Below are 22,254 nucleotides of genomic sequence, written 5' to 3' on the forward strand. Positions count from 1 at the left end.
GCCGCCGCCCCAGCTCCCCACTGCCGTCCGCCCCGCGTCCTCCCCTAACCTCGGGTCTGGACTGCGAACCGCGGGGCCGGGAAAATTTGAGTCACGGTGGGGGGAGCGGAGGAGGCGGGCCGTGACCCTGAACGGGGTGGGCTCTAGGACCCGCCCCGGGCTCCCAGCAGGGGGACCCGCTGCGAGCCCGCGTCCCGCACGCCCCGGCCCGACCGAGCGAGACGCCGCGCTGCCGTCGCGCGCTGGGCGGCCGCTGGGAGTCCGGGACCGTCGCGCTCGCTGCGACCCGCGCGCCTCCACCGCTGCGGCCGCCGCCGGTCGCCCCCGCTGAGCACGATGCCCCGGGCGCCGCTCCTGCCGCTGCTGATGGCGGTCTCCGCGGCGGCGGCGGCGGCGGTCGGCGAGCCCAGGCCGGCGCTGCCCCTTCCCACGGGGGACGCCACCCTGGCCATCGTCTTCGATGTCACCGGCTCCATGTGGGACGACCTGATGCAGGTGCTCGACGGCGCCTCGCGCATCCTGGAGAGCAGCCTGAGCCGCCGCAGCCAGGCCATCGCCAACTACGCGCTGGTGCCCTTCCACGACCCAGGTAGCGTCCCCGCGTCCCCCCTCCCCCCGCCACCCCAGGCGCCCTGGCCTGGGGCGCTCACCCGCACCCCGCCGGCGGTCGCGCCCGGGGCGCACCTGGACGTCCGTACACTGTTCCGCCGGGCGGGGGCGCCTTCTCGACACATTCGCGCCCGCGGACCCCGCACCTGGGGCAGCCGCCCCTTGCTGGCCCGGGGACCTCGCTGTCTCTCCCTCTCCCGCGCCTCCGGGGGTAGCGGGGCGCGCAGTCGGGCTAGCGACCGAGAGCGGCGGGCACCGCGGTCGGATGCTGGGCCGCCACACCTGTGTGACTTAGGCAGGTGACCTCACCTTCCCGGGCCTCGCCTTCCTCATTTCCGAAACCGGGGGAGAAACTGTCCCCCACACTTGATGACACACGTTCGTGCTCAGGGCTTGGCGGTGATGGGGCCGTGCAGCGTTTGCGTTTTTCTTTTTTGTTAATTGTTAGAATTTGCTCCCAGCACGGGCTTCAGAGGCCAAAAGAGCCCCCAGAGGCAGGCAGAGACCCACCCCTGCCTCAATTTACCCCTGACCTGTTTTCCCTGGGAAAACCGCAGCTCGTCCAGGTGGCCTCCACCTCCTGGATTCTCCCGGCCGGGTCCCCTCGCAGCCGCTTGAGTTTCGACTCAGTCTTAGGGGCAGGGCCTGAAAGGGTCCCTGGGAGCCCCCGCTGTGCAGAGGGAGCGTCAGGGGAACAGCTGCCGAGTCCTGCCGCAGACCTCCGACCTTCTGAAGAGCAGGGCGGCTGTTTCGCCAGCAATTTTTGATGAAAAATGTCAGGTTTCCAGCAAAATGGGGGGAGGGAGGGAAGTACATTGAACACCTGTCTGCCCACCACCCAGATTCTGGGATGAATATTTTACTGTCTGCCTTATCGAACGTCTCTCCATCTGGCCGCCTCTCTATCAAGAACAATAGTGTTACTTTTTACAAGAAGTAAAAAATGTAAAAAGTAAAGCCAAAACATGAAATAAAAATGGCAGATTCCTTGCAAAATGGTACTACAGAGCGCCTCAGGCTGAGAAAACACGCATTGAACCAAGGCTATGTGAGACAGTAAGCCTTTTTAGAAGAAGCTGCCTTTATTAATCACAACAGCATTACAGAGTTTTGCAAAATGGGCAACTGTGGGTGTGATTTAATCTGGTGCAGTCCTCAGGCTGGGTTCGGAGGTCCTTCTGCTTCCAGGAGTTCTGGGTTCTGTAGGGCTCTGCGGCTCAAAGCCCAGAGGCTGGGGGGGGCAGGTCTAGAAAAATATTTCTGGAAACGAAAGGACAGCTTCTACCCCCTGATCAGGGCAACAAGGCTGGGGGGGTTGTGAAGCCGAGGGGTGTGGGGTGTGTTGTGGGGCTTCGGGTCAGACACAGGTCACCCTCCACCCCCCCCACCCAGTCCTTTCTGGATCATTCTTGGGCTTCCAAAGACACCACACTGAAAGAGCTGAGAGATCAGTCCACCCCTTTCTCTTCCAGATGGAGAAACTAAGGCTCAGGACTCTGATGGGGCTTACCCAAAGCCACCTGCCAGGGTGATGTCATTTCTGATTCATAACCCACATTTGTCTCCAAAATGCTTGGCTGCGGTGGCAGGGCAGGAGAGCCGCCTGCTGGAGCCAGATTTAGTGTCCCGGGGCCCAGGCTAGGGCTCCTGAGGTCTGTTCCCCCTGCGCCCCTCTAACTGTGGGCTCCCTTGAAGCCCACATCCCCCAGCGTTTTCTCTCTTCTCTGGATGCCTAGCAGGTGTGCAACTCTCTGACCTTCCCTGCATCCTCTATGAGTCAAAATCGCCAGTCCTCCTGCCCTGTTCCCCAAACCATCCAGGTCCAAGTGCAGAGGGGCACCTCCGTGTTTAGTGAACGGGTTCTGCGTGCACAGCCTTCGTGAGGCCCCCAGTGTGAAGGGGGGCAGGCTTCCCTGCAAGGGGCAGGCATCCCGCTGGGGACAGGCCAGGTGGAGAGTAGACGTGTCACATGCGGGCTCCGGTACCAGCTCCTGACTACGGGTCAGCAAGGGAGGGCGCTGACCAAAGTTTCTCTGAGGAAGAAGCAGTGTTGGGGCAGGGTTCGAACACAGCTTTTGAGTATCTGCCTGGCCGATGCTCGGTGCTGGCAAGGCAGCAGGGTGGTGGGCTCCCTGAGCACATGGTGCTTGCTGGGGAGTGGCCGACATGTGTGGACAGGTGCTGGGGGGAGCGTAGGAGGAGAGAAATGGGGAGGTGGGAAAGGCAAGACTGGTCCAGGCTCTGACGTCAGGCCTGGGGATTTGGAGCACTTAGATTTCCTTCTATGGGCTGTGAGCCGCCACTGAGGGGTTCCGAGCAGGGATTGGACTGTGGCTTAGGTTTGAATCGGCCAGTGGAATTCCCTTTCATGGAAGAGGAACTTCAGAAACAGGGGTTTTAGCTGACTGTCGAGGCCCCCAAGGCTGTAGACAAAGAGGGCTTCCTTAAAGGAAAACCCCATCCTAAACCCCAAGGGCCAGTCTTCGTGGGGCACTGTCAGTGGTTCTGGACTGCAAGTGTTGGGAGAGAAACCAGGACCTGTGCTTTGGAAATATCCTTAAAGTTTTTAAATGAAAAAAGTGGTATGTTTCCAAACCAGAAAGTGAACATTTTGTCAATGGTTTCATTCTGGCTGAAAACAGCCCATTTTCAGGTTTTCATTGTTAAGATGTTGCAAAAATCACTCTCATGTGCAAATCTTTCTCTCTCTGATTGGTTTTTCTTCAGGGTTAAGCTTCTCGAAGATTCCTAGGCCATTTTTAACACACTGGGCAACTCTTCAATTTGTTTTCCAAAATGTTTGAGGAGTTTCAACTTCTACCAGAAACTTCCGAGGGATAGCTTCAGAGCAGCCGTCCCCAACACCGGGAATTTAAGATAAAAAACATTTTTTCCCTCCTAATTCAAAAGACGGAAAACATTTAAAATTTTAGGGAGGTTCAGTGCATTTTCTTTCTTCATTAAAAAAAAAAAGATTATTTATTTATTTGTTTATTTGACAGAGAGAGATACAGTGAGAGAGGGAACACAACCAGGGGGAGAGGGAGAAGCAGGCATCCCGCGGAGCGGGGAGCCTGACGTGGGGCTCGAGGTGGGGCTCGATCCCAGGACCCTGGAATCATGACCTGAGCCAAAGGCAGATGCCCAATGACTGAGCCACCCACGCGCCCTGGTTCAGTGCATTTTCAAATGTTCACTAGATTTTTATTTTTGGTGTGAATTTCTTCTTTTGCAAATTATCAGTGACTTTACTTGTTTTCCTGTTAGGGTTTTAGTAGCTTTCTTATCAGTCAGTATGAGGACTTTCATATTGATGCTATTAACTGTTTTTTGTTATGTGGTTAGTGTTTTTCTTGATTGTTGCCTTTTAGTAGTGTTTGTGATTCCCAGCGGTCTGAAATTATTTATTTATTTATTTATTTTTTCCTAGTGGCCTGAAATTTTAAATGTTTGTGTAGTAAAATCTATTGACTTTTTTCCCTTTGTAATTTCCTCACCTGCACGCTTAGAAGGACTTTTCACCCCCATCCCAAAATCAGTTAGGTACATGTTTTATTTTTTTCTACTGGTTTTCTCCTTATATTCAAATATTTAACCTGAAAATTTTTTAAAAAGTTGGTGTAAAAAATAATCTAATGTAATTCTTCCAGGATGGGATCATTGTTCAGATACATTTTATCAAACAGTCCTCTTTTTTGTTGTTGTTGGTTTTTTTTTTTTTTCCATTTATTTGGATCCTGCCTTTATCCCAAATTACTTTATCTATTAAGAATTTATCTGGGCTTCCCATTCTGTTTTGCTATATGGCAACTCTGTGCCAAGAACATATTATATTCATTATTTGGTTTTATAATATGTATTAATAAGGCAGTCTCTTCCTCATATTGTTTTTTCTTTAAAAAATTGTTTTCTTTTTCTTTAAAAAATTGTTTCTGTTGACTTAGTCGGTTAAACATCTGACTCTTGATCTCTCAGCTCAGGTCTTGATCCCAGGGTTGTGAGTTCAAGCCCCATGCTGGGCTCCATGAGCTTCCTTTAAATCAATCAATCAACCATTCAATGGGTCTACCTTTTTTTTTTCTTTTTTAGTTTCCCCCCAGCTTTCCTGAGATGTAATTGACCCAGAATATTGGGTTAGTTTAAGGTGTGGCACAAGTTGCCTTGATACATTTATATATTGCAAGATGATTAGCTAACACCTCTTTGTTACTTAATTACCATTTATTTTTTGGGGTCAGAACATTTAATACCTGCTCTTTTATGCCGTTCAAGTATATGACACAGTATTAGCTGTAATCACCACGTGGTACATTGGATCTCCAGAATGCATTTACTTTCCAACTGGAGTTTCTATCCCACGTCTCCTGTCCCCCGGTGCCTGGTAACCACCACTCTACTCTCTGTATCTTGAGTTTGGCTTTTTTAGATCCCAGATGTGAGTGAGATCACACAGTATTTGTCTTTCTCTGTCTGGCTCATTTCACTTAGCGCAATGCCCTCAGGGTCCGTCCATGCTATTGCAAATGGCAGTATTTCCTTTCTATGGCTGGATAATATTCCAGTATTCTGTAATATTCCATCCCATATGTACATGTACCACATATTTATCCATTCATCAGTTCATGGTCAAAAAATTTTTTAGGGCTGCCTGTCTGGCCCCAGTTGGTGGGGTATGTGACTCTTGATCTCAGGGTTGTGAGTTCGAGCCCCAAGCTGGGTATAGAGATGACTTAAAAATTTTTTTTAAAAAATCTTAAAAAATTATTTAAATGAACTTTTAATTTTAGCACAGTTCTATTCTAGATTTACAGATTTATTGCAAAGATTGCACAGAAGTTCCCATATGCCTTACACCTAGTTTTCCCTGTTATTAATGTCTTACGTTACCATAGTACATTTATCACAATGAACCAACCAATATTGATGTGTTATTATCAGCTAATGTTCATTCTTTATTCAGATTTCCTCAGTTTTTTCTTAATGTCCATTTCCTGAGCCCATCCAGGATCCTGCGTTACATTCAGTTGCCGTGTCCCCTTAGGCTCCTTTGGTTGTGACCGTTTCTCAGACTTTGCTTTTGATGACAAGGACAGTTTTGATGAGAATCGCTCAGACGTTTTTGTCCCTCTGTCATAATTTGTCCGGTGTTTTTCTCCAGTTAGACTGGGTGGCGGGAGAGGAAGACCACAGAGAAGCAATGCCGTTCTCATTATGTTCTGTCAAGGGTACATACTGTCAGAATGACCGTCAGAGTTGATGTTGACCTTGATCCCATGGCTGAGGTTGTCAGTTGTCTCCACTCTGAAGTTCCTCTTCTCTTTCTCCATTTCTAAACTGTCCTCTTTGTGTGTGTGTGTGTGTGTGTGGTTTTTTAAGATTTTATTTATTTATTTGGGAGAGACAGAGAGAGTATGAGCAGGAGGACGGGCAGAGAGGAAGGGAGAGAAGCAGATTCCCCGCTGGTTAGGGAACGTGACTCGATCCCAGGCTCGATCCCAGGAGCCAGAGATCATGACCTGAGCCGAAGGCAGGTGTTTAACCGACTGAGCCACCCAGGCGCCCCTATACTGTCCTCTTTGGAAGAGTCACTATGTACAGCCCACATTTAAGAAGTGGACATTGTGCCCCACCTTGCTGAGGGTAGAGAATTGGCGTAAATCGTTTGGAATTTTTCATCAGAGAGTTTTCTCTTCCTCCCCATCTATTCTGTTATTTCTGTGTCTCAGTATAGACTCATGGATAGTTATTTTGTTCTCTGGGTTATGACCCAATACTACTAGCCAATCCTACTTTATTTTGTTCCTCAGTTTTTTGGTCATTGGCAGCTCTTTCTGTTGGCTTCTGCAAGCCTTTGACATGCTCCCATTGTGTGTGTGTGTGTGTGTGTGTGTGTGTGTGTGTGTGTATTTTAAAGCACTGTCTTATTTTCCGGCACTACAAGATGTTCAAGACTCATCTTGTATATTTCCTGCCCTGATCCTAGATCTAGAAATTTATCCAAGAATCCCTGGCTCCTTTATGCAAAAATGAGACTAGGAAGTAGGATCTGAGTGCTGGATATACTGGGGTGTCACTGCTTTTAGACCTTTAGCTGGCAGAGTGAGGAAGGGATGCTGTAGAGGTAACCTGTGTATATAATTGCATCTATAAGTATTTCTGTATGTTGCTGTCTGTGTCTGTATTAAGCTGGACGTTCCTACTGATGTCTCCAGCTCTGATTTTATTGTCCTGTAGATCATTCCAGCCTCCTCTTCGTGCTTATCTATGACCTCCCACTCCAACCGTGACAGACCTGCTCCCACCACCCACCATCAACCATGGGTTTACTTAATGGTTCTGGTCCAGTGTGCGGAGAAGGGTTTTAGCATTGTTAACTCGTTCCCCATGGGAAACGACTTTACTAACTAGAGTCCCTTTTTTTGCCTTTAGTCTTACAGACGACTTTATTTGCAGAATGACTTAGGCCAGTCCTTGTATCTTTTGATTCCTCTTCTTTATTTTCAAAATATTCCTAAACATGTATCCTTTCAGATGACAAACAGAAAAACTTAGTCAACTTTCCCCACAAAATTCCTACTGTGATTTTGCTTGGAACTGTATGAAATCTCGATTTGGGGAAAATTGTCATTTAAAAAAATTCAGTCGTTTCCATCTAGGATGGATGCCTCTTCCTTTGTCCGCATATTTATTTCTTTTTGTAAAGATTTATAATTTTTTTTCCTTATAGGTTCCACCCATTTCTTTTAAAGATCATTTCTAAGTATTTTGGGTTTTTGTTACTATTTTGATTAGGAAATTTTTTCCATTACATTTTTTGCAAATGAGTATTGTTGGTATGTTGGAAAGCAATTCATTTTCATATATTTATTTTGTCTTCAACGTTCTTACTGAAGTTTTGTTTGCCTTTTTTTTTTTTTAACTATTTCTAATTTGGGGGGTAATGGCTTGAGTTTCCTAGGCTGGCAACTATAGCCTGTCCAGATAATAATATCATCTCCCCTTTTCCAATCATATATTTCACTTGTTTGAAAGGTCTTGTGTTATTTATCAGCCAGAACTTTCAGAACAGTGATGAATACACAAACGACGGCTGTGATCACTCTTGCCTTGCTTCTTATCAGGCGCTGCTGTGTGATGCTGGCTCTCGGTTTGAGGTTTTCTTCAACAAGGGAACGAAGATGAGGCTTTCATTCCTAGTTTACTAAGGGTAGAAACAAACAAAACAAACAAAACAAAACAAAAAAAACCCCCAAACCAAAAAACCAAACAACACCCCAGAACAAAACAAAAAATAATCCTGAACAGGGAGTGGTGCTGAATTTTAGCCAGTAGCTTTCTGGCTTTGTTGAAATATTTGTAAGCTCTTTCTCCTGCTGACCTATTGATGGGATTCCTTCATTTTTAACGACTTCCACATTCCCTGTATAAGCCCCACTTGGTCACGGATGATTCTTTCATATCCAGCTGGATCCCGTTGGCCAGTGTTTTATTTGGGGAATTTTGCGTTTTGTTTGAGCGTGTCAGATCAGCAGGGGACATTCTCTCTGTGTGCCCTTTGTCAAGTGTTGGCATCGGGGCTGAGTTAGCTCCTTCGGTTAACAGCTTAAATTATTAAGTTTTCTCCCCAAATTGCGGACTTTATTTTTTTTGTTTATTTGTTTTAAGTTTATTGATTTACTTTTTTAGTAATCTTCACCACCCAACGTGGGGCTCGAACGTATGACCCTGAGATCAAGAGCTGCATGCTCCAACTGGCTGAGCCAGCCCGGCCCCAAATTATAAAATTGGTATACACTTGTAAAATATTCTAATAGTATGACTCTCAAGGGATGCTTTTAATCATTTTGTGTCCTTCCAGACCGTGTATGTGTGTGTGTGTGTGTGTGTGTGTGTAATTCTCATATATATATATATATATATAAGAATTACACAATACACATACATACATTTTCAAATATATATATGAGAATTACACACATACTTAATTTTTTAGTACATAAAAAATGGAATTATTCAACACATACGGTTTTGCAACTTGCTTTCTTTCCCTACATGATACACCAGATAACTTCCCATGTTAGGAAATAGTAATGCACCACATAAGATGTGACAGAAGGGGGTCTTCATTTATCTTAATCCTATCTTGATTTATCTAGCCATTCCCATATTGTGGAAAATAGATTGCTTTTGGTTTCTTTCTTACTTTTTTTTTTTTAAGATTTTATTTATTTATTTGACAGAGGGAGAGAGAAAGCAGGAGTAGGGGCAGAGGCGGAGGGAGAAGCGGGCTCCCCGCTGAGCAGGGAGCCTGAGGCAGGGCTCGATCCCAGGACCCTGAGATCATGACCCGAGCCGAAGGCAGACACTTAACCGACGGAGCCACCCAGGCGCCCTGCTTTCAGTTTCTTGACAACAAAACACATACACATTCGCCAACATATCTGTATGGTAGATTTCCAGAAATGCAGTTGCTTTGTCAAAGCACATGAGCATTTTAACTTTTGATAGCTATTACTAAACTGTCCTCCGAAGATGCTGTACCATCCTACCATCCTACCAGCCGAAGACGAGACTGCGTTTTTCTCCCACGTCACACCTTGCTGGCATCCGGGCACATCATTCTTCCCTTTTTTGCTAATTTGCTAGGTGTGAAATAGTGTCCCATTTTAATTCACCTGTGACTGATTGTTAGTGAGTTGAGCATCCTCTCTGGGCGGCCAGGGCCACCGTCGGCTTGGCTCGGGGAAGAGGAGTGTTAGGTGGTCGGGGGCAAGGATGGAGGCGGGCCAACGTCCAGCTCACAGCGTGGCCTGTGAGCTGGGGAGGCTCGGCCTCTGGCTGCAGATGTGTGTGTGTGTGTTTGGGGTTGCTGTGTGTGTGTACGGTCACCCCCGAGCAACATTGCTGTTAACCAGCCTCTCATCAGGAAATAGATCAGATTAGTTTTTGCTCTGAGCGGAGAGTCCCGCCCTGCGGCGCGGCGTCTGTGCTTCTCTCTGAGCTGCCTGCGAGCTATCAGCTGGATTAGGTGCCTCCCTGTCATTGAGGGCACCTGCTCCAAGGGCAGTGTCCCTGCCTGGGCTTTCCAGGCATGAGTCTGTGCAGGACAGGGGTGCAAAGAGCAAGACAGGTTGGGGATGCCCTTGGGAGGAGGAGTGGCAAGGTGAGGACATCAGGGGTCTGCCTGAAGGGGCTGGGGTGGGCTGGGGGCATTAGTCCGGTCCCCAGGGACCCCTGACCGACCCATTATTTATTTGCTCAATAGGCGGTTCTCGAAGGATGACCACGGACCAGGCAGGAGCCAGCTTGCCCTGCTACCTTCAGGCCAGCCTGACCCACAGCAAAGAGCCAAGTTCATTAGCCACAGTGTGGTCCCTGGTACAAAGGGGCCCTGGGGATATAGGTGTGATGTTCGAGCTGAGGTGGAGAGGAGCTGGGGTAGGAGAGGGTAGGGGAGAGGCTGGACAGCTTGGGGAAGAGCACTCCAGGCAGAGGGAACAGTGGAGACAATGGCTCAGAGGCTGCCAGGAGTGTGGATATGAAGTTCTCCCTGAAGACAGCAGAGATTGGCTGATGTGGACCCTCAGGGCTGGGTGTGGTTCCGTTGGGTGTTCAGGGCAAGGGGCCCTCCTGAGACTGCCTTCAGGAGCGTCTGGTTCTAGACTCTTGGACACGAAGGAGGAGGTGGAAGAAGGTTCTGGGGTCATTTTCATTCTCTGGACAGAGCCACTTGCCCGGTGGCTTCCTTCCCTACCCTGTCCGTCCCTTGTGGGTGTTTTCAAGGGACTCGCATTCGCCCAGCCCCCGGCTCAGGAACTGTTGGAATTCTAGCAGCTGGACTTCATTTTCTCCAGTCCCTGACTTAGAAATGGAAAGACTGTGTCCCAGAGAGGGGACGCCATTTGCCCACAATGGTGGCAGACTGTGGGACCCTGCCCGCGGGCCCGGCAGCTGGAGGAGGGGGGCGGGTGCGAATCCAGAAATGGTCCCGGATTCAAGCCCTGCTTTCCAGGAGGAGGCGGAAAGGGCAGGCCCTGGGAAGGGTCCATGACTTGAAGTCTTTCTAAGGCTGGACCTCTGGAGCCTGGCTGTGGCCCTGACCGACTCCACTGGGACACAGGATTCTGGGTTAAGGGGCTGGGACATCACCTGGGTGCGGAGCTGGGTGCGAGCCTGTGCGTGAGCCTCCCACGTCCCAGAGGCTCTCCGCCCTCCTCGGGTGGAGCGGAAAAAATCTGCCTGAGGAGAGATGGTTCCGGGCCAGGCTTCTGGGGCTCAGATGCTCAAGGGCGGCACAAGTGGAGCCAAGGTCATGGGTTTAATGATTTTTGCAGCCTGCCGGCGGGCCCTGCTCAAAGGAACTGCACGCCACGTCTGCCCAGCTGTTTGGCAAGTGCCCACCTTCGGTCACGAGCCTCTCTCCGCCCCCCTCCCCCCCCCAGAAACAAGGATGAGGGACTAGGTAACAAGGGGACGATTTCTGAGTATCTGCAGCTTGACAGCGGCTGAGTTCTTGAACGTGGGGCGAGACAGACCAGCTTTGAATCCCACCTCCACGGCTTCCGCGTTGTAAGACCTTGGGCAGGTCATTTCACCTCCCTGGGCCTCAAATTCTCATCTGTGAAATGGGGATAACAAACAGTCCACTTCTTTGGTTGCTGTTTTTTTTTTTTTTTCCTAAGTGAATGTGTGCCAGGTGCATAGAACAACACCTGATGCTTACTTAGTATTAAAACAGTTAATCCTATTAAAATATTAAAATACCATCTCCATCCCCACTGTGGTTTTTGGAGGTAGTATAGCTGGTGGCCAAGGGTACAGGCTTTGGAGCCAAGCAAGTGGACTTGACATTGTTCTAGGTTGAGTAGTGTCCTCATGAAATTCTTGTCCTAAGCTCAGAATATGACCTTGTTTGGAAATAGGATCACTGAAGATGTAATTAGTTAGGATAAGTTCATACTGGAGTAGAGCGGACCCTTCATCCTATATGGCTGGTGCCCTGGTAAGAAGGGGGGACACAGAGCCTGCACAGGAAGAAGGCCCCGTGATAATGCACAGAACCGGAGTGCTTATGGGTTTCCAAGTCAAGGAACACCAAGGGTTGCTGGTATTTGCCTTCAGAGAGAGCACAGCTCTGCCAGCTCTCTGACTGTGGGCTGCTAGTCTCAAGAACTATTGGGGGGCGCTTGGGTGGCTCAGTTGTTAAGCATCTGCCTTTGGCTCAGGTCATGATCCCGGGGTCCTGGGATCGAGCCCTGCATCGGGCTCCCTCCTCAGTGGGAAGTCTGCTTCTCCCTCTCCCACTCCCCCTGCTTGTGTTCTCTCTCTCGCTGGGTCACTCTCTGTCCAATAAATAAAATATTAAAAAAAAAAAAGAACTGCAAGAAGGGAACTTTCTGTTGTATAAAGCCACCAAGTTCATAGTATTTTATTATGGTGTCCCCAGGAAACCAGGGCAGACATTAAGTATACTTACTAGCTGTTTGATCTTTACTAAGGGCATTATCTTCTCTCTAAGCCTTGGTATCCTCAGCTGTAACAGGGAGAAATGAATGGAAGTGAGCTCAAGCCTATAAAATAATAAATTCTCAAGGCATAGAAACTGCTGTGACCATCACCACCATCACCATCACCACCACCATCATCATCAATGTCAGCATCACCACCATCACCACCATCAACATCACCATCACCACCATCATCAACATCAATGTCAACATCACCACCATCACCACCACCATCAACATCACCACCACCACCACCATCATCAACATCAATGTCAACATCACCACCATCACCACCATCAACATCAATGTCAGCATCACCACATCATCACTACCATCAACATCACCACTACCACCATCATCAACATCAGTGTCAATATCACCACCATCACTACCACCATCAACATCACCGCCACCACCACTATCAACATCAATGTCAACATCACCGCCACCACCATCATTATCAACATTGGTGACAACATCACCACCACCACCACCATCGTCATCATCGATATCATGCTTGAAGGACAGCATACCAAGATGTAAGGTGATCAGAGCTTTTTGTGCAGAGCCAGCCCTGCCTGGACTGGGTGAAAGAAGGAGGTCAGGAGGGTCTCAGGTGACCCCTTTCAGTGGGTAAACTCTCATGGGGACATGTCAGGTGTCCTACCTTCTCCTACCCTGACCTATCACCTCACTCTGTCCCACTAGAAGGTGGGTCTTGAAATGGTCATCATGCTGAGAGCACCCTGTCCTGGTGGGGTTTCAGGATGGTGAGTGATGATGTGCAGTGGGTCCTGGGAATGACAGAGGAAGCCGTGTGGCAGTGTTAATTCATGACAAGAAGGCATCCATCTCTGGCTTGCTGCCTGTAGCTGTGGATGGGCAGGTGGCTGGGAGAAGAGGTGGCAAGGAGACCCAACCCTTTCTTTGCATCTTGGAAGCCAGTCCTGCGTCAGAATGATGGGGCCAGTCATCAGTAACACCCTGTGCCTAGAACTGGCTTGGGGATGATTTATTCAGCAAAAGGAAGTAATATCAGATTTGTGTGTGTGTGTGTGTATGTATAAGTGTGTACTCTCAGAAGTTGAGGCAGACATTTAAAAAACCCTTGCCTTCGGTCTTTGCTGGGGCTTTGCCCTGTCTTGAGAGCAATCATGGACACTCCTGTCCATCTGGCCAGCCCTTCCTCCATATGGCCAGCTCCTCTGCATGTCCCAAACAACCACATCAGTTCCCTGCTTCGCTTCATATCTGTTTCTCTGGGAGACAGGCAGCAGCGTGTTGTAGTGAGAGGGACTGGGGCCTGGGTGGGCTTGACATTCAGCACGAGCTTGCTCAGTGTCGTACGCCTGGCGTTGTTCTGGGACAGGTTTTAAAGATAAACGAAGCTTTGTCCTGACCTGGGGCTGCTCAGACAATACGGAGTTCAAATGCATTTATTAAGTCACTCGTTGGAGCCAGATTTACTGAATGTTTACCATGTGCCCAGCACTGAACTTGGCCCAAGGCCCACAATGGTGAACAAGAGAAGGGGTCACTGTCTGTATGATACATCCCGGCAACTCTTACACCAGATCTTCCCCGCTGACCTTGAAGGATTCCCTTCTCTTCTCCGGGCTTCCAGGTTCTCTATCTTTAAAAAGGTGGGGTCTTTGGATCTCTCTCTCTCTCTTTTTAAAAAGATTTAATTTGTGTATTTGACAGACAGAGATCACAAGTAGGCAGAGAGGCAGGCAGAGAGAGAGGAGAAAGCAAGCTCCCTGATGAGCAGAGAGCCTGATGCGGGGCTGGATCCCAGGACCCTGAGATCATGACCTGAGCCGAAGGCAGAGGCTTTAACCCACTGAGACACCCAGGCGCCCTCTTGGATCTCTTTATCTTCAACTTTGTTATGTTTGGCACATGGGTTTGCAGTCCGAATGGGTTTTTCCCAAGTCCATTCTTGCCGGACACAGTACGATGGAGTCTGTGGGAGGCAGAATGAACGCCCCCCCCAAAGATGTGCGTGTCCTGATCCACGGAACCCGTAAATCTGTTACTTGACAGCAGAAGGGGCTCCGCATGTGTGGTTAAGTTAGGGATCTGGAGACGGAGAGATTTTCGTGGCTTACCCAGATGGGCTTGTCAAAATCACAAGCCTCCTTGTAAGAGGGAGCAGGGGAGCGGAGTCCGAGGAGTTGAGGCAGAGAAGCAGAGGGTAGTGAGAGAGATACTGGAAGATTCTCTGCTGGAGGCTTTCTAGATGGACGAGGGCCACGATCCAAGGAGTGCGGGCGGCCTCTCTCAAAGCTGGAAAAATCAAGGAAGCAAAGTTCCCTGGAGAGTCTCCAGAAGGGAGGCAGCCATGCGGCTAATACCTTGATTGGAGGGCTTCTGACCTCCAGAAATGGTGTGTTTTGTTTTAAGATGCTGAGTTTGTAGTAATGGATGAAACCAGGAACAGGAAACGAATACAAAGGCCAACCTTAAAATCCTTTCCGGGGCTTTCCAGCTCAGAGGACCCTCCCTGGCTTCTGAAATGGTCCAAGTCCGTGTGTTAGCCATACAGCCATGGCCTTCAGCGTGAGCCGGCCGAGTGTTTGGGACGTAAGGAGGCTGGACGAGGATGTCACTGAGCGTCGCTGAGGGGTGTGGGGGAATCAGGGTGGGTGACTTCCCAGGAATCTTCCTTTCCCAGAGTGCAGATCCTTCCAGAACAGCCTTGTCGGTAGAAGGCTAGACCCTAGATGCTGGGTCTGGCACCCTCCCCGTCCTCTACCACTACCACCGTGCCGCCCACTTTGGGTTTCTCAATCCAGTAAAATTGATAAAACAAACAAACAAAACAAAACAAAACAAAACAAAAACTAAAAGGAAATGGAAACAGAAGGAATTGACATAGGTGACCCACATTTTATCTTACCAGGTAGAAACATGACCAGAATCCACTCCCCTGAGCAATTACTGTCCCTCCATGAAACAGAGCAGTCCTCAGCTCGCCAGGGAGGAAGGGCAGAGACTGGGGAATAAAGGGCCGCGTCTCCACCCGCCGCTTGATTTGTGATAACTGACGTCACCGACTTTATTGTTCTCATGTTGCTGCAAATGGGAGAGAACGTGGTTGCTGGGGCCCTGGTCCAGCGTTGGGAACCGAGGGGAGTTGAGGTCACTAGACCATGATGGGGGAGGGCGGGGCCAGCCAGAGTCAGAGCTGGGCTCTCGGCAGGCTGCCCTGGGTTACAGACAATGAGCCGTCGGTGTCCATTCTCCATGTGAGCAAAACTGGGTGCAGGCCATCTTTCCTAGCACTGGCAGGTGGACGGATGAGTGACTGGCTCGTCTGGAGAAGGGGAGGACAGTTACGAGGTTACTGGACTTGCTTCCGGAGTCTTTACAAACGTCCTCGCCTTTGACCCAGTAATTGTGCTCATGGGAGTATGTGCCAAGGCCTCAGCTGAGCTGGTGTGTAAATGTTCTGGATCTAGAGGTGTTCTTGGTAACATTGCTTCCTATAAAAACTGGAAACAAGCAACGTGAGAGTGTAGCACCACGGCCACTCTTAGTCATTCATACAAAGGAAATACTTTGTAGCCATTAAAAATGATTTTGAACCTGAGCATTTGGTCTCCTGGAAAGTTGCTCAACATATGTTGTTCCGTGAAAAGAATCAGGTGAAAAATAGTTTGTTATTAATACTTCAGTAGAAATTCTTTTTTTTTTAAAGATTTTATTTATTTATTTTTGACAGAGAGAGATCACAAGCAGGCAGAGAGGCAGGCAGAGAGAGAGAGAGAGAGAGAGAAGCAGGCTCCCCGCTGAGCAAAGAGCGCAACGTGGGGCTCGATCCCAGATCCCCGAGACCATGACCCGAGCTGAAGGCAGCAGCTTAACCCACTGAGCCACCCAGGTGCCCCTTCAGTAGAAATTCTGCATAAAATAGTATGCATGTGTGTAAGAGGCAGGCTTACAAATACACATGAAAGTGTTGAAGGTTATGTGTAAAAATCGGAATGACTGTCTCCAGCTGGTAGAATTCCCTTCTCTTTCTGTGTATCAGGAATTTCTATGTATAGTTCACAGGGAGTGGTTCTCAGAGCTCGGTTTCTGGAGTTTTACAGACCTAGGCTCATCCCAGCCCTGCCATTTACTGGCTGTGTGTCTTTGGGAAGGTACTCGGCCTCTCTAGGCTTCCATGTTCTCTGTAATATGTGGGTGAGTCTGAGACTGACCGGACGCCAGGGAGAACTCAGCAAGTTAGTGCTTGGCTAGTGTTCGGGAAGCATCTCGGCACAGGGACTGGGACTTAGTAAGTGCTTAGAAAATGTCAGTATCATCTTAGTAAGTGTCAGTATGACTAGTGTCTTTTCTTTTTTTTTTTTACATTGAACATGTATTATCGCGTAATCAAGAAAGAACCAATGTTGAATAAAATTTTTGCTTTTCTCCATCAAACTGGAGTTTGAGGACCTCACACTGGGGACATAGGCAGCCATGTGGCTGTGTTTGCTGAGACTTTGCTGTGTACATGGGATCCATGCGGGGTCTGTCTCTCCCTGACCCCACTGTGTTCTCATAGTGATGCTTCTTAGCTAGGAGAGATGGTGTTGTTCTGTGCCTCATTTTACAGATGGGGAAACTAAGCCTGGGGACAGTGAAGTAAGGTCTGAGATGCGCCGTGGCTAAAGGAGGGAGTCAGGATTCCAATCAGATCAGTCAGCAAAGGCTGAGGGTTTGGCTGAATCAGTTACTGCAGAGTTCAGAAAGTGGGAGGCCATGGGGGGGAGGGGGGAAGCTTGGTAAACGCCAGAGCAGCTGAGGGAGGGGTGTTGGGCGTGATGAATGATAAATTCAGAACGCAGAATCAAGGGCCCCCATGGGACGATTGGTTCCTAAAGTGCTGGGCAGAAGAGCTGGTGTCCATACTCTCCTTTAGAATTGTGGATGAATGCTGGGTAATTCCATGGGATTCCTTCCCTAAGAAGGACCAAGGTCAAGTTGACTAGTCGAGTATGGGAATTTTTTTAGGGTGACTAGAATTTAGAATTCTTGAACTAAAAACAGTCCATCATTGGAGTTCATCAAGGACGCAGATGAACTATTTTCCTAAGAAATTCGACGTCCATAAAACTTGTAAAACCCCCTTCGTGCACACATCCACAGGGGGAGTTGGGATCCTTGCCCCAGTTTTCAGTGCCTTGATAGCCTTATGCTGGCTGTGGCTCTCAGTTACAGCTATTAAAAAAAAAATCTTCTTCTTGGGGAACATTTCAAATATATACAAAGTCTGCAGAGGAGTGTAGTGAATCCGCACATCCCTGTCACCAAATATCAAACCTGTTCCGCCTGTTCTTGTTCATCTATACCCTCCTCCCGTCTCCACCCCCACTCGACGATGAGTGTTCTCTGTTGGGCTGGCTTTAGGGGTTGAAATTTACATACACTGAAATGTACAAATCTTTGCTTTGCACTTTGGAGGAACCGTATACCTGTGGAACCCACACTCCTATCACACTATAGAACATTTCTGACTCCCCTGACAGTCCTTTTGTAGCTCCCCAGCCTCCAGACAACCTCTGTTCTGATTCTTTTCACCTCAGATTCATCCTACCTGTTCCAGAGCTTCTATAAATGGAACCACATAAATGTGCACTCTTTTGTGTCTGGCTTCTTTCGTGCGACGTGATGTCTGTGAGATTCGTCTGTGTGGCTGCCTGCATTGGTAGCTTCTTCTGCGTTCTTTTTGAGCAGAATTTGATTACGTGAAGAGACCACGGTTTGTTTGTCCTTTCATTGGTGGAGGGACGTTTGGCTGGTTTCCTGTTCTGGGCTATTATGAATGCAGCCGCTCTGAACGTTTGAGTTCAAGTCTTGGTGTGGACATATGTTTTCATTTCTCTTGGGTAAATACCTAGGAGTGAAATGACTGAATCTCGTGGTATGCGCTTGCTTAAGGTTTTAGAAAGTCCGGTGTGTCTTCCGAAGTGGTCGAACCATTTTACATTCCCACGAGCGGCGGACAGAAGTTCCAGTCGCTGCCCATCATCGCCTACATTTGGTGTAGTCAACCTTCACACTTTAACTCTGCTCTTTTTAAATGAGCTAATATATGGATGGAGTTTCTAGAAGATTTCCTCTCATTGATCAGTCTGGTGTTGGACAGTTCTCTGTCTCTTTGTCTTTCCAGAATTCCTTTTCCACGGACGGTGGGGTGGGTAGGGTGGCAGAGGGGAGGTTCCTAAGGCAGCCATGTTCAGGAAAGATTGAGAGCTGTGGTTTCGAGGAGGAACTGGGTGTTTGCCTTCTATCTCATCTCTGTGCTCCCCTGGAGCTCTGGGCCTCACTTGGAGCAGGGCAGGGGGCTGAGCGTCCTGGAAGACCTGGAAACTGTCCCCTTACTGCTCCCCCTTTGGTTGGGAGGGGTGTCTCTGGGGTCCAGGTTTCACCTTTTTTTCCATCTTGTGACTGCTTCCCCATCCCATGGAGGTGGTGCGTCTGGGAATACAAGCCAGCCTGGGCCTCTCTCTCTTTTCCCGCAGATATTGGTCCAGTGACCCTCACGGCTGACCCAGAGGTGTTTCAGAGAGAGCTGAGAGAACTCTATGTGCAGGTGAGCCACCCCCCCCCCCCCACTGCTTGCTACCTGTGCCTTTCCCAGTCCAAGCCTGAGGCCAAGGTCTTTGTCCCACCGAGGGGCCAAGACGGCGGCTTCCCGCCACAGCCAGGCCCTGCCTCCCAACACTGCCTCTGGCCTGCACCCCAGCTTGGGGATGCTGAAGATCCTGTACTTCTTGGGGTTCCTTCCTTTATTCAGTGACCCAAGGACCTCTGGGAGTCCCTGGGCCCTGCCCATAGTAGGTGCTTATTATTTAGTGACTGGATGAAACAGTGGGAGGAGGAGGTATGTGGTGAGTGAGAGGTCTCACTCCATCCCCCCAAACCACCTGGGCTTCTTTGCCACCCTGAACACCTTTGCCCGTCGAGAGCAGCCGCTTGCTGAAGGCTGTCTAACCCACCGCCAGGTCCTGTGGGGCTCAGAACAGGGCCTGGCACGTAGGGGACAGGAAGTGCTTGTGGCCTGGAGGGCTGAACCCAGGAGGGAGCATTACTGAAAAGCGCCCACGTGCCAACGGTGTTGCTGGCACTGGCTGGGCAAAGCCCGTGAGGCAGGGCACGCTCCCTTCCCGCAGAGCAGAGCTGTCCGTGGTTGGGGACGGGGGGAGCATGTGCTGGTTTGGGACTGATTCCAGGGCCGGCTACAAAGAGGATTTGGGGAGGCGGCTTTGAATGCTTTCCTCTGCCCCATGCCCACCACTCCTTCTCCTGGCTGCCCCCGCACCACCAGCACCCTCTGTCCTCGCATCCTTGGCTAACATGTTGCTGTTTGGGGGCACCTGTTAGATGTCCCGGGGCTCCCAGCCCTCCTCCCCAGCTTGTATCACTCATCACAGCGGTAATTAAATAATCACGTGCTGACCCCACGGGAGGGACCATGCCTCTCTTGCGTGGGTGGGTAAGGGGAAGGTGCTACTTGTCTAAACACCCCCCGCCCACCTGTCGGTGTCAGAGGCGTCCCTGGGTGGGCCAGCCCCTGACATACCCCTGCCTGCCCTGCAGGGGGGCGGTGACTGCCCCGAGATGAGTGTGGGGGCCATCAAGGCTGCCGTGGAGGTGGCCAACCCCGGCTCCTTCATCTACGTCTTCTCGGATGCCCGCGCCAAGGACTACCACAAGAAGGAGGAGCTCCTGCGGCTCTTACAGCTTAAACAGTCACAGGCGAGTAGGCTGTCCTTGGGGGCGCACGCGTGCGGGCCCCCAGGAGTGCTGAGGAAGCCGGGGTCCCCCGTGCAGGCAGCCCAGACCCCCATCTGCCAGGCGGAGGGCGGCTGCTTCCCCTCCAGGGTCCCCGCCAGTGCAGCCGCGGGCCCTCAAGTCCGAACTGGTCTGGTGAAGTCCAAGTGTGTTCTCATGCTCTGGGCCCCCCGCCCGCTGGGGCTCCTGCCGCCTGGCGAGGCTCATTCTTGATAAAGACCACGCCGCCCGCTCTCCTCGCTCCCTGTCAGAGCCTGTGCAATCCATCTTCCTCCTGGCGTCGCCTCCGCTCCTGTCTTTGGGGTGTGCGGCGCCCTTCTCCCTGCTGCCTCGGGGCTTGACTGCCTGCTGGGGCTTTTGCTTCTGGTTTTCACAGCCAGGGCTGGGGGAGGGACGTGCGTGGGGAAGGGGGAAGGGCCACCCAACCGTGGGACCTCCTCGGGTGAAGGTCTCAAGAGCCGGGACAGCTTCTCTGGTCTCTGGTCTCCCATCAGGAGCAAACTCCGTTCTCCAAGGTTTTTCTAACTTCGTGGCCCCCAGGGGCTGCGCAGAGCAGCTGATTTCCATTTCCTGCCTTGTAGGTTTAGTAACAGCTCCTGTTTACGGAGCACCTGAAGTGTTCCTGGTCCCATGCTACGCCCTTGACCTGCCTTAGCCCTGGTCCCCATGGGGCGGATACTCCCATCATTCCCATTCTACAGATGCATCGCCTGAGCCCAGAGAGAGGCAAGGGCTCCCCCTGGATCCCCCTCCCTCGTCCTGGCCTTGCCACACAGGTGGCCAAGGGAGCCCCGAGCCAGGCTTCACATCCCTCTTCCAGGTGGTCTTTGTGCTGACGGGGGACTGCGGCGACCGCACTCATCCCGGCTATCTGGCTTACGAAGAGATCGCTGCCACCAGCTCCGGGCAGGTGTTCCACCTGGACAAGCAGCAGGTGACCGAGGTGAGCCTGCCCTGGCCCTCCTGCATCTCTGGGCACCTGTGCCTGGTGTTTGGGTCGCTGCCATTGATGGGCAGCGCTGTGTCTCACCCTGAGGCCAGTGCAGCGAGCGCTGTACTCAGGGCTGTATGACGTCATCTCTCCAGACCCTTCTACCTGCTGCCCACCCCAAAGGTGGGTGCCACGGACTTATCAGTTTTGCAGGTAAAGAGACTGGAGCTTGAGGAAGCACCCTGGGTCCCCCGGATGGTGCAGGCTGGCAGGACGGACCTAGCAAAGTTTGCCAGAGGTGGGGGTAGGGGGGTGAGCTTCTCCCTGGAGTCAGGGAACCCAGGGGTGGATAGAGGAGTGGGCGGGGGGCAGGGGCTGTCCGGTTCAGGCTCTGTTGGGGGGAGCCAGGAGATCCTGCTGGGGGTCTTAGCCATCAGGGGCTTGCTTGGCCCTGTGTCCCGAGGCAGATGTTGTCAGTGATCTGGAATCGTTCAGCTCGGTGCTGACCAGGTGTCTAAGTGCTTGTCTTGTTCTAAGACCAGGTGTCTGGCCTTCCCCCACTCCAGGCCCCACTGGCCACTCAGGGCGCACCCTGCTTTCCCTCTCCCCACACGTCTGTTCCCTCCCAGGAGCCGGAGGGATCCTTCCAGGGACATGCTGGTGAATGGCCACAACCACCTCCCTGAAAAGAACAAGAATGCCCATTGCCGTGGTGTAAGCCCTCCTACTCTGACTGATTTCAGGCTGCCATCATGAAGTCACTGAGCAGAGTTGGGAAGTGATGCTCTCAGTGGACTTCTTTGAGCCTCTACGAGCCGTCTCTTGTACACTGGATCTTTCTAAAGCAAATCTGACCAAAGGGTCTGTCCTGGCTGTCCCCTGGAGAAGGTCCAGAGTCTTCTCTGACCCCATGGCCTGTGTTCTCCCCCTTGCTCACTGCTGCCACCCCACTGGCCTCCGCTCGCTCTTCAATGTCCCATGTCTTTCTACCCCAGGGCCTTTGCTCATGCCACTTGTTTTTCCTACACCATCGTGGGCTCCTCATTTTCCCATTCTTAGCTGAAATGCTTTCTCCCTGGCAGACCTTTCTTGATTTCCCATCAAAATGAAGTCTTCTTTCATACCCTCTCCCAGCTCCTGGTACTGCTTTATATAACTGGTTTTCTAAGCCTGGCATCACTGAACGCCTTTAGGCTGTGAGCTCACCGAGAACCAGGCCCTTATTACGGGTTCTCTGCTGCTGTATCCCCAGGACCTCCTGTGGCCTCCAGCACAGTGCAGGTGATCAGTAATAGCGGGTAAATGGACAGATACGGGGTCCCTTGTGCCTGAGGCCCTGGGAAGAGGAAAGCAAGAGAGACCATGTCTGGGAGGTGGGCCCCGGCCCCAGCCAGCCCTGCTGCAGCCTCCAGGGGAGGG

The 22,254-nt window shown here is 50.7% G+C and overlaps 1 protein-coding gene across 1 annotated transcript in view; it reads left to right on the forward strand.

Moving 5' to 3' along the window:
• Positions 1-336: 336 nt before the first annotated feature.
• HMCN2 (hemicentin 2) overlaps positions 337-22,254 on the forward strand; it is a gene marked incomplete at its 5' end in the record, with an annotated part of 147,020 nt that continues 125,102 nt past the window's right edge. The window contains 4 exons of the mRNA XM_080820166.1: positions 337-589; positions 18,632-18,702; positions 19,710-19,868; positions 20,725-20,847. Of these exons, the coding sequence (XP_080676292.1) occupies positions 337-589; positions 18,632-18,702; positions 19,710-19,868; positions 20,725-20,847 (606 nt within the window). The remainder of the gene's footprint in view (positions 590-18,631; positions 18,703-19,709; positions 19,869-20,724; positions 20,848-22,254) is intronic.

The sequence above is a fragment of the Martes martes genome, assembly GCF_963455335.1.
Source record: "Martes martes genome assembly, chromosome: 12".
NCBI lineage: Eukaryota > Metazoa > Chordata > Mammalia > Carnivora > Mustelidae > Martes > Martes martes.